The 15,895-nt window shown below is 43.8% G+C and overlaps 1 protein-coding gene across 7 annotated transcripts in view; it reads left to right on the forward strand.

Annotated features, from left to right (window-relative positions):
- The first annotated feature begins 1,744 nt into the window (after positions 1-1,744).
- B4GALT4 (beta-1,4-galactosyltransferase 4) overlaps positions 1,745-15,895 on the forward strand; it is a 30,836-nt gene continuing 16,685 nt past the window's right edge. For 2 of the 7 annotated variants that reach the window (XR_015165168.1, XM_086404803.1), the window contains exons 1-3: positions 1,745-1,795; positions 3,533-3,601; positions 13,505-13,896. Coding sequence is in view for 4 of the 7 variants with exons in the window: in XM_086404803.1 (XP_086260929.1) it covers positions 13,644-13,896 (253 nt within the window). In the remaining 3 variants the exon portion in view is untranslated. Of the gene's footprint in view, positions 2,084-2,149; positions 2,294-3,532; positions 3,602-13,504; positions 13,897-15,895 lie in introns of those variants that run through there. The other 5 variants (XR_015165169.1, XM_086404812.1, XR_015165173.1 and 2 more) reach the window with 3 other exon arrangements.

The raw sequence follows: 15,895 nt of genomic DNA on the forward strand, positions 1-15,895 counted from the left end.
AGGACTGATTTTCTTTCAGATGGACTGGTTGGATCTCCTTGCAGTCCAAGGGACTCTCGAAAGTCTTCTCCAACACCACAGTTCAAAAGCATCAATTCTCTGGTGCTCAGCTTTCTTTATAGTCCAACTCTCACATCCATACATGACTACTGGAAAAACCATAGCCTTGACTAGATGGACCTTTGTTGACAAAGTAATGTCTCTGCTTTTTAATATTCCTATCTAGGTTGGTCATAACTTTTATTCCAAGGAGTAAGCGTCTTTTAATTTCATGGCTGCAGTCACCATCTGGAGTGATTTTGGAGCCCCCAAAAATAAAGTCAGCCACTGTTTCTACTGTTTCTCCATCTATTTGCTATGAAATGATGGGACCGGATACCGTGATCTTTGTTTTCTGAATGTTGAGCTTTAAACCAACTTTTTCACACTCCTCTTTCACTTTCATCAAGAGGCTCTTTAGTTCTTCTTCACTTTCTGCCATAAGGGTGGTGTCATCTGGGTGTCTGAGCTTATTGATATTTCTCCCAGCAATCTTGATTCCAGCTTGTGCTTCATTCAGCCCGGCGTTTCTCATGATGTACTCTTTATATAAGTTAAATAAGCAGGGTGACAATATACAGCCTTTATGTACTCCTTTTCCTATTTGGAATCAGTCTATTGTTCCATGTCCAGTTCTAACTATTGCTTCCTGACCTGCATACAGATTTCTCAAGAGACAGGTCAAGGGGTCTGGTATTCCCATCTCCTGGAGTGGATTGCCATGCCCTCCTGCAGGGGATTTTCCCGATCCAGACATCTCTTTTGTCTGCTGCATTGTCAGTTGAGTTCTTCCCCACCAGCGCCACCTGGGAAGCCTTTTTCTTACCATGGTTTGTTCCTTTTGGGGTGGGGTGGTTCTTGGAGACATTTACTTCCCCATCAGTAGAAGGGTGACTTGGAGAATCTAGTCTGCTATCTTCCCTGCCTAAGCAGAACCCACTTTAATGATTTTCCACTCTAATCTTTAGTATAAATATGATTCTGCTTGGCTTTTTGTAATGATATCTTTGAAGAAATTTGGTTTTCTCACAACTTGTTAATATTCTCAATAATCCTGTGAAATGAGGAAGTCAATTACCTTGGTACATTGTGCAGCTGGGGTGGTGCTAGTATTAAAGAACACGCCTGCCAATGCAGGAGATTAAAGAAACACGGGTTCTATCCCTGGATCAGGAAGATCCCCTGGAGAAGGAAATGGCAACACACTCCAGTATTCTTGCCTGGAGAATCCCATGAGCAGAGGAGCCTAGAGGGCTACAGTCCATGGGGTCGCAAAGAGTCGGGCACGACTACAGCGGCTTAACACGGGGTGATGTAAGGTAAATTTATTAACTTGTAAAACCTCAGTTTTCTACTCCGGAAAATGGACAAGTTCCTATCTCCTTCCCAAAGCTTTGTGAATATTTACGAGGATGTAATTTGGGAAGTGCCCAGACCCTCGCGCATTACTGGCACAGGGCTTTATTAAGATCACCCGAAGAACAAGGGGTCCTTTTCCCTCCAGCTTCCCCTTCGGTCGCCGCGGGCAGCGGGGCGGGGAGGAGACCGAGGGTAGGGGCTGGAGGGCTGGCATCCGTCAGGCCCGCCCACCGGAGGACCGCGCAGACCCGCCCGGGGCCTGGCCGTAGCGACTCCCGACGCGGGCGGGGGCGGAGCAGGCGAGTGGAGCCTCCTCCCGGCGGCGGGGGCGGTCCCCACGGCAGCTGCTCCGCGTCTCCGCTTTCTCCGGGCTGTCCTCGTCGCCGCGGCGTCTGGGGTGAGTTCGTGGGGCCTCCCCTCCGCCGGTGCCCGGGACGCAGGGTTTCACGCGGAGGGCGACTGGCGCCGTGTGGGCATTGCCGGGCGGCAGGGCGGGTCGGTCCCCGGGTTGCGGCTAGGCGCGCGCGGGCCGGGCCTCGGAGGGCCGTCCTGCCTCCTCCCGGGCGGCGCGGCCGGGCAGGGGGCCTGCGGAGGCCGAGCCCGGCGGGAGGCACCAGCTCAGGTGAAGGCACCACTGCGGCGCTCCCTCTGCTGCCGGAGGGATGGCCAAGCGAGGTGCTGCCAGGTAGGAATCCAGGGGTCATCCCCCGAGGCCCCGCGTCACGGTTCCGGGGTCGCCGCCAGCACCTCCGTCCGTGCGGGGAGCATCAGCGTGAAGACGTCCCTTCCTCCTTGCAGCTCTCTTTCCCCAGGGTTTCTGCTGGGAAACCCACCCACTGATCCCAGCCTGTGGCCTGCAGGGAGGGGCCGGCGAGTGGTGAGGATCGACTGGATGGTAAAGTGTATCAGCTCTCTACGCTTAGTCTGGCTCTGAGTCCATACACTGTCTGTTGATCCAAAGCCCATGAGGATGGGGACTGAGGAAAGGCCTTTGGGTTGGTGGCCTCGGGAGAGCAGTTATCAATAGCGTGGGCGTGTGCTGGATTGCATGGTGTTCAAGAGTGGGTGAATGATGAAGACGTGGAGGCGGCCGGGGCACAGCCGTTGGGTGATGCAAGGGAGCAGGAAGAACACAGTCCTTTGAAGGTTGGGGGTGTTGTTTGTTTAATTTCTAAATGTCTGTTAAAAAAGAAAAATAACATTGAGGATGCGACAAAGTCAAGGAATCTCGGATAGAGATGACTAAGATTCAGTGTCCAGGCTGAGAAAGTGGGCTTAAAAAGAGGGGCGGAGGGCGCTCCTAGACACCCAGGCTGAACAGTGGGGCTGGAGTGCTGGAATATCACTCTGGGGAAGGAGATAATGCTTAATAGGACCATAGTTTTCCTTTTGGAATTTTATTTTCTAGAGCCGGGTTGGCCTTTAAACCCTATGAAAGTGCAAAGTTTTCATGTGCCTGTTTGTGTTGTAGGGGAGAAAAACTTCTTGCCCCCTTCTAGGTTCTTTGGCCAGACAAATAATTAAATTGGATTAACATACAGCAAATTAACAGGAGACAACCAAATTTAATTTCATGCCAGTGGGATCCCTTAAAAATATGAGGCTCAAAGACGTAACCAAAGCAGGCAGCCTTTATTATCTTTTAGACAAAGAAACACCACATATGTGAAGAATTGATAAGACAAAGAAGTTGGGTTTGGGGTAGTAAATTAATGAAAAAGTATTAAGGTTTATTGTACTGAGCTCTCCACCTTGCATTCTTATCTCTGATAATAAGGATGCCTGATGTGGTGCCCTCCTGGTATAGAAAAGGCACCTTTCACATGGGATATATTTCCGCTTTTAGGGGAAGAAAAAAGGGTAAAGTGTCCTTACACTGGCTGTTAAGTAACTTTAAGTCAAAATAATCAGTATGTCAAAGTGGCCTATTTTGGTGTGGCATATCTTGCTTCCCTTCAGCGTGCATTTTTAATCTGATTCAAAACATCTGTTAAAGAGCAGTACTGAACTGTTTGACTACACAATGTTGCAGAGGGCAATAAAACTAACTCAGTATATTTTAGGTGCCACTTGATAGAATAAGCTTTTGGTATCTAGTTTAAACTGAGCTGTTAATTGTGTTTTTTTTTTCCAGAAATGCATGCAAGACTTGAGAACTGTTTCTTTGAAGATCTTTAATTCAAAGTGGAAACATTCAAAGCAAGTCAGTTGTGGTTTTCTTCTCTCTTTTTTTAAAAAAAAGCCATCAATGAACAATGGTTTCTCAAACCCAAAATATTGATTACCTGGCCCCACCTTGGGCCTTGGAAATAAAGATCTCTTGGGGATGGAGCCTAGGAATAGGAATTTCAGAGAGAGATCACAGAGTTCTCTGGCATGGGAAATTATTTGACCCCTTCTGAAGTTTTTTAGGATTTGGGCTCATTGAGGCCTCTTTAGAACAGATTTCCTTACCAGTTATGTTAATAAATTGCTACTGCTGCTGCTGCTGAGTCACTTCAGTTGTGTCCGACTATGTGCGACCCCATAGACGGCAGCCCACCAGGCTCCCCCGTCCCTGGATTTTCCAGGCAAGAACACTGGAGTGGGTTGGCATTTCCTTCTCCAATGCATGAAAGTAAAAAGTGAAAGTGAAGTCGCTCAGTCGTGTCGGACTCTTAGCGACCCCATGGACTGCAGCCTACCAGGCTCCTCTGTCCATGGGATTTTCCAGGCAAGAGTACTGGAGTGGGGGCCATTGCCTTCTCCAAAATTGCTACAAAAGTTAGGTAAATTATAATCCCTGTCTATTGTGTCATCTCTAAATTTTAATATATTTTAAAGGAAAACTATACAGTCATCGGAAAAAAAAAACCTCATTTCTGATTATAACCCTATTTTTTAAAAAATAGATTGTGAATAAACAATATTTCTCTAATCTATTATTAAGAGACAGTCACCAGTAATTCTTTCTGACATTTTGTATATAAAAGGCATGTATACCACACATACATAGCATAATGTGGATTGTATTCTACATACATTTTTATGTTCTGTTTTTTTTTCTCTTAGCTATCATGAGTATTTTCCTGTGTAGTTAAATTTTTAAGTGCCATTTTAAGGAAAGCATGTGTGGCATCATATGTAGGTATTGTAATTAATTCAATCAGCTTCCCTGGTGGCTCAGATGGTAAAGAATCTGCCTGCAATGCTGGAGACCCAGGTTTTATGCTTGGGTTGATAAGATTCCCTGGAAAAGGAAATGGCAGCCCACTTTAGTATTCTTGCTTGGAAAATCCCATGGATGGAGGAGCCTGGTAGGCTATAGTCCATGGTTGCAGAGTCGGACACAACTGAGCGACTTCACTTTCACTTTCTAGTATTCTTGCCTGGAGAATCCCAGGGACAGAGGAGCCTAATGGACGACAGTCTGTGGGGTTGCAAAGAGTCGGACACTACCGAGCAATTTCTGCCTGTCTGTTGTCCCTATTGTTAGCATTTTGATTCTTTTGAATTTTTGGTGGTTTTAAGTAATGTTGGTTTGAGTATCATGGTTTACCTGATTATTTCTTAGAATGATTTTCTAAATGATAGAGTCGAAAGCTATTCAAATACATTTTAAACATCTTCTTTTCACATATCTTCTTACTGCTTTGCCTCACCAGAAGGAAAATGGAATGTTTCTGAAGATCTATTGCATTACAGGTCCAATCTCTTATTTCATCGGTTCTCAAACTTTAATGCGTATAAGAATCACCTGGGGAGCTTGTTAAAAATTCATTTTCCTGAGTCCCAGGCCCAGGTGTTCTAATCCATTAGCTCTGGAGCAGGGCCCAGGAATCTGCAATCTTAACATATTTCTCTCTGCATTTGATATAGGCACTCTTGAAATCACACGTTGGAAAATGTTTTTAAAATAAATGGCAAAACAGACTCAGCTTTAGGTCACTTGCCCAGCGCCATTCATGCATCTGGTAACCAGATTTGAATTAGCTTTCGTGGCTTCAAAACCCTTGTTTTTTCCATTACCTCAGACCTTCAGCCTCTCATTGATGTGCTTCTAATAATGGCAGAAAGGGAACTTCAGCTGACCCCACTGTAGCATTCTCTGGGATAGCTGAGAATGACACACAAATACACGGCGAGCCTCCGCTAAAATCCCCCACTGGAAATTCTTTTCTTTCTGCTGCATAACATAGACTAAATGAAACAATTTCAGTCCTTTCCCGGTTGAATTTATTTCCTGTTTCCTGACTGTTTCATGCCAACCCTTGTAAAATAGGTGGTACCGCACCATCAGGCCCCTCTTGCCCAGGAGGCAGGGACACTGCTCTGGTGTGCTCCATGGGATCAGGGAGGAAGTGGCAGGCTAAACAGCATCTCCTCCTAGAATCAGAAAAGAGACGTACTGCTTTTGAAAAGTCAGTGGTAGAGGAGCAAAAGGTGGTAGGCATGACTGAGACAGTGTCATTTTTTAGAGATAGGGCCTCTACCCTTAGAAAAGCATTGGTGTTAGTAAACCAAAGGGAGCTAGCATGGGGGTGAGCCTTTTGCAGTTTTAAAAATCTTCTCTAAATAGAATTTTATGCCCAGTTAAATTTCCCCCTTCTTTATTAATCTTTATTTATTCTCCTTTTATACTATTATCACATTTATTTTAGTAGTAGTTGGGGATAATTGTCCTTAAGCGTTTCAACTAGTGTATCCTAGAAAGTCATTCATTATTTACCAAATTTAGCACCTATTATGTGTCAGGTCAGTGTGAGGCACTAGGAATATAAAGAAATAGTGATTCTCCTTGAGAATTAAGTTAACCTTACTGCTGTATGTTGACTTGGATTATACACAGCCTTTGAGTTTTTAGCTCTAGTTGTAATTAATTTTAGACTTAGAGAAAAGTTGATAATATTGTACAGAGAATTCACTCAACTTCCCCTATATTGGCCCTTTACATAGCCATTGTTCAGTTATCAATACTGTTGACTATAGACTTTATTTGAATTTCATCAGTTTTCCTGCCAATGATTTTTTTTTCTGTTTCCATATGCTGTCGAGGATCCTACCTTGCATTTAGTTATTTCCCCTTAGTCTCTTTCAGTCTAAGTAATTCCTCAGTTTTGCCTTATTCTTCATTATCTTGACTCTTTTAAAGAGTACCAGTTGTTTTGTAGAATGAAGGTATTTTGTAGAAAAGTAGTGATTAGTTATTTGGTAGAGTGCAATTCATCACTGATGATGTTAACCTTGATCATTAGTTAAGGTGATATCTGCTAGGTTTCTTCACTGTAAAGTTACTCTTTCCCTTTGTTGTTTGTTTTTTAGTCACTCAGTCTTGTCTGACTCTTTGCGACCCCATGGACTGCAGCATGCCAGGCTTCCCTGTCCTTCACTATCCCCTGGAGCTTCCTTGAACTCATGCCCATTGAGTCGGTGATGTCACCCAACCATCTCATCTTCTGTCATCCCCTTCTCCTGCCCCCAGTCTTTCTCAGCATCAGGGTCTTTTCCAATGAGTTGGCTCTTCCCATCAGGTGGCCAAAGTATTGGAGCTTCAGCATCAGTCCTGCCAATGAATATTCAGGGTTGATTTCCTTTAGGATTGATTGGTTTGATCTCCTTGCAGCCCAAGGTACTTTAAAGAGTTTTCTCTAGCATCACAGTTCAAAAGCATCAATTCTTTGGTGTTCAGTCTTGTTTATGGTCCAACTCTCACATCTGTCAATGACTACTAGAAAAACCACAGCTTTGACTATATTATTTGAGAGGAGATACTTTGAGACAACGTAAACTCTGTTTGTCCTCAAATTTTTACCTACTAATTTTAGCACCAACTGGGGGATCTTGTCTACCACAATTATTTACAATGATGTTTGCCTAATGGTGATTCCCACCCCCCCCATTTCCTGCTTCTTTATTAATTGAAAGTTTATTGTAGGAAAGAGCTGCCTTTTCCCGTTTATTTATTTGATCATTTGTATCAGTATGTACTAATGGATATTCATTTTATTCTGTGGATTAAAATACAATATCATTATTTTCTTGCTCAGATGCTTCCAGTTTTGGCCATTAGGAGCTCAGTCTGAGTTTAAGTGACCTGTACGTGTAAATGGCTGTTAATCATTTCTATCCTTCCCTTGCCAATAAAACAGCCAGTTACTTTACAAGCAAAATGGGTTTATTCAGGAGCAGTAAAGAATTGCAGTTTGGAACATGCAACTGTCAAACCACATGCAAGTCTGGTAAAGCAAAGGAAAGGAAACTCTTTTATAGAGTAGAGGGGGAAATTGGGAGGGGCTGTTATTGAAAAAAAAGTTCATTGGACGAAACTGGGAGTTTGAAGTATGGTGGCTTTTCATTGGCTCAGTTGTGACAGTTGTGACAGTCTCTCATTGGCTGAGGTGTTGCCAGAGTAGGAGAAAAGCTTCCTTTTCCTGCTAGTGGTAGTAAAGTTGCAACACTTCCTGCCAGAGTTGCAAGAAGTCTGTTTTGATGTGATCTATATCTCCCCTTCTGGCCTCCCAATTCCACTTCAGTTAGGTTTCTCTTCATTAATTTTAACAGAACCATTGCTTGTTTAGGGTCTGGGCAATGATCACTGAAAAGCCAGGTTCAGTTCAGTTCAGTCACTCAGTCCTGTCCGACTCTTTGTGACCCCATGAATCGCAGCACGCCAGGCCTCCCTGTCCATTACCATCTCCCGGAGTTCACTCAAACTCACATCCATCGAGTTGGTGATGCCATCCAGCCATTTCATCCTCTGTCGTCCCCTTTTCCTCCTGTCCCCAATCCCTCCCAGCATCAGAGTCTTTTCCAATGAGTCAGCTCTTCACATGAGGTGGCCAAAGTACTGGAGTTTCAGCTTTAGCATCATTCCTTCCAAAGAACTCCCAGGGCTGATCTCAATTAGAATGGACTGGTTGGATCTCCTTGCAGTCCAAGGGACTCTCAAGAGTCTTCTCCAATACCACAGTTCAAAAGCATCAGTTCTTCGGCGCTCAGCTTTCTTCACAGTCCAACTCTCACATCCATACATGACCACTGGAAAAACCATAGCCTTGACTAGACGGACCCTTGTTGGCAAAGTAATGTCTCTGCTTTTCAATATGCTAAATATGGTAAAGGAGCTTTAATTCCGAGGAAAGTACGTGTGAAAGGACAATACGTGCGGAAATAGTCTGCTCTGAGGAACTCTGCAGGAGTAACAGGAGTAGCGAAATGTTGGCCTTTCTGTTGGTGCTATCCCAGAGAACCTCAAAGGAGTAGGACCGTGTGCCTGGTGCCACATTTTTCCAACTCTAGACATCCTGTGTGTGCAGGATTACCAGGTGGATTTAGAGACACTGGAATGCTGATTTTAGTGTTCTTGGCTGCTGAGTGAAAACCACACCCCTCTCTCTGGGTGCATAAGTGCTTAGTGAGTATTTATGGAGTGACACTTGGTATCTTCCCCTGGTCTCCCATGGTGCTATAAAAATGTGTGCATGTAGAGATTCTCTAAGAATGATAATGATACTTAGCATTTATGCTGATTTGCCCTTTGTTATAGCTTGTCTTCTGTGCTAGATTTTTTTTTTTAATGGAAAATTCCAAGGCTTCAAAAAAGTAGGGTGAAAAAGAAAATGAAACTCTCAGGTACCTGTCACCTTACTCAATACTTTTCAATATTTTGCTAGTCTTATTTAATCTTTTTCCCCATTTTCAGGGTTGGGGTGGCATATTTGAAAACGAATTGCAGACATTAAAATCTAAGGAAGGGTTGGAAATAAACTCTTGAGTACAAGGACTATATCTTAATTCCTTTGGTGCCTAGCACTGTGCCTGAAAATAGCAGATGCTCAGAAAAGACTGGTTAAATTGAGAGGAGAAAGAGCAAAATTATGAGAACATCATCATTTTGAGCTAACTCTAGGGCAGACCTAAGAAGGAAAAGGGTGGTGAGACTTGCCCTAAAATAACTTCTTTCACATTACCTGAATTTGTTCTCTATAACTATGATCCTCCTGTCACTTTAAGATAGCCTTAATTAAAAGAGAAAACTCATTTTAGGGAGAGTTCAGGGACTCTTCTTTATTTAAATATTTTTACAGGTAACTCCAATCTGATGACATTTTCTCAAACACCAACCAGGAATGACTTGCCCTAAAACGGACTTTCTTTAAAAAAAATCATTAAAAAAAAAAAATTATAAAAGTAGTATATACTATCCCTGGGTTGGGAAGATTCCCTGGAGAAGGAAATGGCAACCCACTCCAGTACTCTTGTCTAGAAAATCCTATGGATGGAGGAGCCTGGTGCAGGCTACTACTGTCCATGGGGTCGCAAAGAGTTGGACACGACTGAGCGACTTCACTTACTTACTTAGTATATACTCATTGAAAGAAAATAGGAAATAACAGAGAAATAGAAAATGAAATGATTCAATATGGATTTCAATATGTAATTCCAGAGATAACATTTTCTTGGTTAGCGTTCTGATAAAATTTGAGTGTGAATCACATTGGTAATCAGAGTCAGATCAGATCAAATCAATCGATCAGTCGTGTCCAACTCTTTGCGACCCCATGAATCGCAGCACGCCAGGCCTCTCTGTCCATCACCAACTCCCAGAGTTCACTCAGACTCACGTCCATCGAGTCAGTGATGCCATCCAGCCATCTCATCCTCTGTCGTCCCCTTCTCCTCCTGCCCCCAATCCCTCCCAGCATCAGAGTCTTTTCCAATGAGTCAGCTCTTCACATGAGGTGGCCAAAGTACTGGAGTTTCAGCTTTAGCATCATTCCTTCCAAAGAAATCCCAGGGCTGATCTCCTTCAGAATGGACTGGTTGGATCTCCTTGCAGTCCAAGGGACTCTCAAGAGTCTTCTCCAACACCACAGTTCAAAAGCATCAATTCTTCGGCACTCGGCCTTCTTCACAGTCCAACTCTCACATCCATACATGACCACTGGAAAAACCATAGCCTTGACTAGACGAACCTTTGTTGGCAAAGTAATGTCTCTGCTTTTGAATCAGAGTCAATAACTATTTATTTGTCTGTGAGAATGTGCTAGGTCTGACTGATGCATCATCTCATTAAATTCTTACAGCAGTGTTGTAAGATAAGTTAATTTTTTATTATTGTTTTGTAGCTGAGGAAATGGAAATGTGGTAAGAGTATTTGCCTTCAATCACTTAGCTGATAAGCAGGCTGGGCAGATCTCTATTGAAACACCATTCCTCTATAAGCATAGCAGCTCTTAGACAAACAATGTTCCCTAAGTTTTCCAAGATTGAGATTTTATAAAAAATGATTGCCAGTCCTAGCAATTCAAGCCTTCTGCTGTTAAGTCTGTGAGACAGTCTGGCTCCAGGAACCTGCAGACTTACTGTTACCTGGAGGGAAGGAAACAGACCTCCAGGAAACAATATCAAAAGACAGTCCCAAAGAAAGGGACAGGAGGGGAGAGGTAGAAAGCTGCGTATTTCAAGGGTTTGTGCTGGACACAGCCAGGTACCAAGAGGAGGAAAGAGATAGCAACATTCGTGTGAAGGGTGTGGCAGAAGCCCAGGCTTTGGAGATGAACACTGGGCTCATACCCCAGCTCCACCGCTTACTATTAATAGTTGCGTGGTCTCTGGCAAGTTCCGTAATCTCTAAACCTTTGTTTTCTCCTCTATAAAATGAGGAGACTTGGAAGGAAAGTTATGACCAACCTAGATAGCATATTCAAAAGCAGAGACATTACTTTGCCAACAAAGGTCCGTCTAGTCAAGGCTATGGTTTTTCCTGTGGTCATGTATGGATGTGAGAGTTGGACTGTGAAGAAGGCTGACTGCCGAAGAATTGATGCTTTTGAACTGTGGTGTTGGAGAAGACTCTTGAGAGTTCCTTGGACTGCAAGGAGATCCAACCAGTCCATTCTGAAGGAGATCAGCCCTGGGATTTCTTTGGAAGGAATGATGCTGAAGCTGAAACTCCAATACTTTGGCCACCTCATGCGAAGAGTTGACTCATTGGAAAAGACTCTGATGCTGGGAGGGATTGGGGGCAGGAGGAGAAGGGGACGACAGAGGATGAGATGGCTGGATGGCATCACTGACTCGATGGACATGAGTCTGAGTGAACTCCGGGAGTTGGTGATGGACAGAGAGGCCTGGCGTGCTGCGATTCATGGGGTCGCAAAGAGTCAGACACGACTGAGCGACTGAACTGAACTGAACTGAATAATTCTAAACTCACAAAGTTGAGAAATAAGTAAGTTAATATTCCTAGAACATGGCACAGAATAAATGCACAAGTGAATCACTCCTCTTTTTAATGATTAATCTTCTAATGAGTTATTACTGCCTTCAGCATTTACTTGTGATGCCTTCACAAGACCCTAAGCACAGGCCATACTGTTTAATTGCTTCCTGGGTCAGATCTTCTCTTTTGTGGTTTGATCCAGGAACCTAACCTCCATTTATAACATTGAGTCTAGAGAAGAATGCTTCCTAGGTTTCCCTCAAACTCATCTAGGCTGAAATTTGGGGATACTACCCTTTAGTAAGTATGAGGCTGTCTTGAGAGTTGCTAGGGTTGTTTTATTTTTCACAGTAAATTACCACATCCCCACATCTCATTTAAAGAATCAAATTTATTTTCATTACAAAAAGACAGAAGTGTGTTATACTTTTCCAAAAATGAAAGGAAAAAGGAAAAAAAAACACCCTTGGCTAATCCCATATTTCTAATAGAATCATTGCTAGCTTTTGGTTCTATTTCTTCATAGAGTTTTCTTATTTCTGTCATTTTAGTGGTAATCATATGCACAGATAGACTTTATTTTCTGTTTTTCTTTTTATTACTTAGGATTTAATCATACATGTTTTTGTGTTATTTTGGCGGGGAATATAGTTTGGTCTCTATTCTTTCCATTTAATTGAGAATAGGTTTGCTGTGGAGATTATCAGCATCCTCGCTTTAGCATTTTTCCACACTCTTACAATGACACATTTAGAATTTGAGAAGAGACGTGGTTTTGGTAATGCAGAGAAGATGTGGGGCCTTGCCAAGTAGCTTTCATCACCTTAGTGTAGTTACCATGGTCCAGGGAGGGCCCTCAACTAGGTGGCCTCAGAAACTGAATTTTTGTTAGTTACTAAGAGCATAGCCATCTCTCATACTATCCTAGTACATGCAATTGAAGTATGAAATGAGGATGGCAATTTCATCCTGACAGAAATGCAGCACAGCAGAGTGGTGATTCTGGCAGCCCAGTGGTCATCCTGTAGGTCATCCCTAGTCTAGAGTCATTAATGTAAATAATATAACAGCAGTGACAGTTACCACTTGGTGGGTGCTTCAGGTGGCATAATGGTGAAGAGCCTGCCTGCCAGTGCAGGAGATATGAGAGATGCAGGTATGATCCCTGAGTCGGGAAGATCCCCTGGAGGAGGGCATGCCTACCTACCCCAGTATTCTTGCCTGGAGAATCCAATGAACAGAGGAGCCTGGTGGACTGCAGTCCACGGGGTCGCAAAGAATTGGACGCGACTGAAGCGACCGAGCATGTATGCATGCACTGTGCGTCAGGACGTGGGCTAACACTTTTTGTATTAATGTGTTAGGTCATCCAGTCCCTCAATAACCTCTCTAGGAAGGTACAGTTTTTATCCCCATTTTACAGGTAAGGAGACCAAGGCCCAGTGAAGTGATGGGTCATACTTTCTGTCTAAACCCAAACCCCAGATCTGGAACACTGTGCTGTAGTCTGTTATTCTTGCAGATTCTTGCATCCTGTGTTGGCATCCTTTTGTGTCCTCTGCCCTTTTCCCCACCTGTTGGGGTGTGCCCTGTGCCTTAGTGTGGCTATAACATTTATAACTGAAAAACCCTTGAACTTGGGGCTGTGCCAGCTCAGAACTGAGGAGGCAATGATCGGCTCTCCTTTGCCTTCTCCACCTGTGTGACGTCTGGAGTGAATGACAGCTGGAACCTTCTACCTCCAAAATCTCTGGTTTTCTGATCTTTAAGCTCTCACTGGAGAACTCCCATTACTGTTATAGTCAAGATTGGTTGGGGACAGGTTTTCAGTGTGTGCTGGTGAGTATTATCTCAGGTTAGGATTTCCATCTGAAACAGCATGTCTTTGTGATTGCATTTCAGGGATTGTTGGAGCAGAACGCCCAAACAAAAACAGGCATCGCACAGTTGTCATCAAGTTTGCAGACTGGAATAGCTGAACTTGAAGCTTCCTGCCTGCAGTGGAGGCCGAGAGATACCTATTGCTCACATAATCAAAGACATGAACTTCAACGTGACTTTCCACCTTTCCTACAAATTCCGATTGCTGTTGCTTTTTACCTTATGCCTGACAGTGGTTGGGTGGGCCACCAGTAACTACTTTGTGGGTGCTATTCAAGAGATTCCTAAAGCAAAGGATCTCGTGGCTAGTTTGAGCAAGGGTATCATTTTAGGGAAGAAAGGAACTGTGACGGATGAAGCATTTGTGGAAAAAGCAAGACTTGACAGTTGCCCTTCTGTGTCTCCACACCTCAGTAAGTATTTGTTTTTCCTTTTTTACAAGTAGTACATACACTTTTTATTTAAATACAACAAATGTACTGAAAAGCACATTTCAGAAGTGTACATTCAAGATTCACAAAATGAACATACCTGTGGAACCAGGACATAAATTAAGAAATGGACTCTTCCCAGAACCCCAGAAGCTCCCATGCTTCTTTCTGTCACTACCCTTATTCCAAGTTTATAACACCAGGCATTAGATTTTTCCTGTTTTTGAAACTGTAGGTAATTGGAAACATAGTATGTACTGCATAGAGTACATACGCTATGTACTCTTTTAGGTCTGGCTTCTGTTGCTCAACGTTATGTTTGTGAGCTGTATTCATATTGTGGACATATTATATTTATTATATGAATATCCCCAGTTTGATCATCCAGCCGCAGAAATCTGAGCAGCCATGTCAGTAGGCACGTGTGATGAGCTGGGGGTCAGTTGCCCTAGGCTGGTGGCTCTGCTCCGTGTGTTTCTCATCCTCCCGGATCAGCAGGCTAACCTGGACATATTCTCCTGGCATCCACAGAACACGGGTGAAGAAATGCCAGCACATCCAAGCTTCCACTCGTGTCACATCTGTTACCATCCCCTTGGCCCTAAGTATGGAGTCAAGGGACAGGGTAGTACTTTTTCAGTGTTGTCTTAGTTTATTTCTTAAATATGTCGTATGTGTTGATTCTCCTCTAATGCCTTGCCTTTCACTTTAAATGAACAGTAAGTTGGTCTTAGGAAGCACATTAATTAGGAAAAACTCCACGGCAACATTCTGTCTAACCCACACAGGTTCTATCAGACCTCTCTAGAACATTGAAGGCCTTGTGGTTCTCCAGATAATCCTCGGAGTGTCTTTCCAGAAGGCCTTTCCTCAACCCATGTGGGTCTGGCAGAATCGTGTTTAGTCATCAGATGTGTGGTTTAGATTCTTCTCTCCCAGAAAGTTTTCTGGGACTGTCCCAGAGTTAACGTCAGGCTCCCTGTGTGCTTGCCTTTGTTTCTGTTGTGTTGGTCAGTGTACTGCTTCATGTTTGACTTTCTTTCCCAGGGGACAGTGTGCAGTCAGGATGAAGGCCGGGTGATCCTTTCTAGCTCTGTGAAGTTCAGAACTGCCCCCTGGTTTTTCAGAGGTGTAGCTCTGCACACACCCACTTAGCACTCCAGGGGCCAGTCTCGGGCTCTTCAGAGGCTCATTGCACTTAGTTACACAAAACCAGTAGACCCTTCTCTTGAGTGACTTGCAGACTCATACTGTGCTCATACTGGCATGCTGCTTCCCTTTACTCAGTCATGGAAAAGCCAAAACGTTTTTCCTGATTGAGGGCAGTCATTCTGCTCACAGATCACGCAAGTTGAGATGGGAAAATGAGTTATTGAAACACAGATCTGACTGCATCATGCCCCTTGTTCAAAATCCTCTCAACATACTTAAGCAACAAATACATTCATGGAAACAGATGGGCAGTGACATAATAACACGTATGGATCCAGAGGTTGATGCAGTAGTAGTGAATCAGGATAGACCCTTAGTGATCCAGTGGGGGACAGAACTTGAGAGAATATCATGGGGGCGCTAAGGGAGAATGCTAGAGCAAATGGAACCAGGTACCCAAGATGAAAGTTGTGACCATGAGAGAGTGGCCAGGGGGACTGGTTTTCATTGAACCTGTTGCTTGGTGTTCTCTCAGGGGCCAGGAACTGGGACATGGTCCAGTTAGCCCAGATGATGGGATTTATGAACAGGCTACGTAGGAAAACATCGCAGCGGCCATCCATCCCATCGTCTCCCAGCAGCTCTGGTAGCTTGCTTTTCCTTATAACTGCTTTTCTTACTATTTGTTTTTAGGGCATTACTGCCTGCTGACCCTGTCTCATGTGCAGACCCTTCTGAAAAGGTCTTGTAGGTCAGTTATTTTCTCTAGGTGGCTGGAAGCAGTTACCTGCTCTTGGTGCAATTGCCTTTTGGCCATGTCACAGACACT

Source organism: Bos grunniens, chromosome 1 (genome assembly GCF_055505025.1).
Source record: "Bos grunniens cultivar Pamir isolate PY7600 chromosome 1, Bosgru_T2T1.0, whole genome shotgun sequence".
NCBI lineage: Eukaryota > Metazoa > Chordata > Mammalia > Artiodactyla > Bovidae > Bos > Bos grunniens.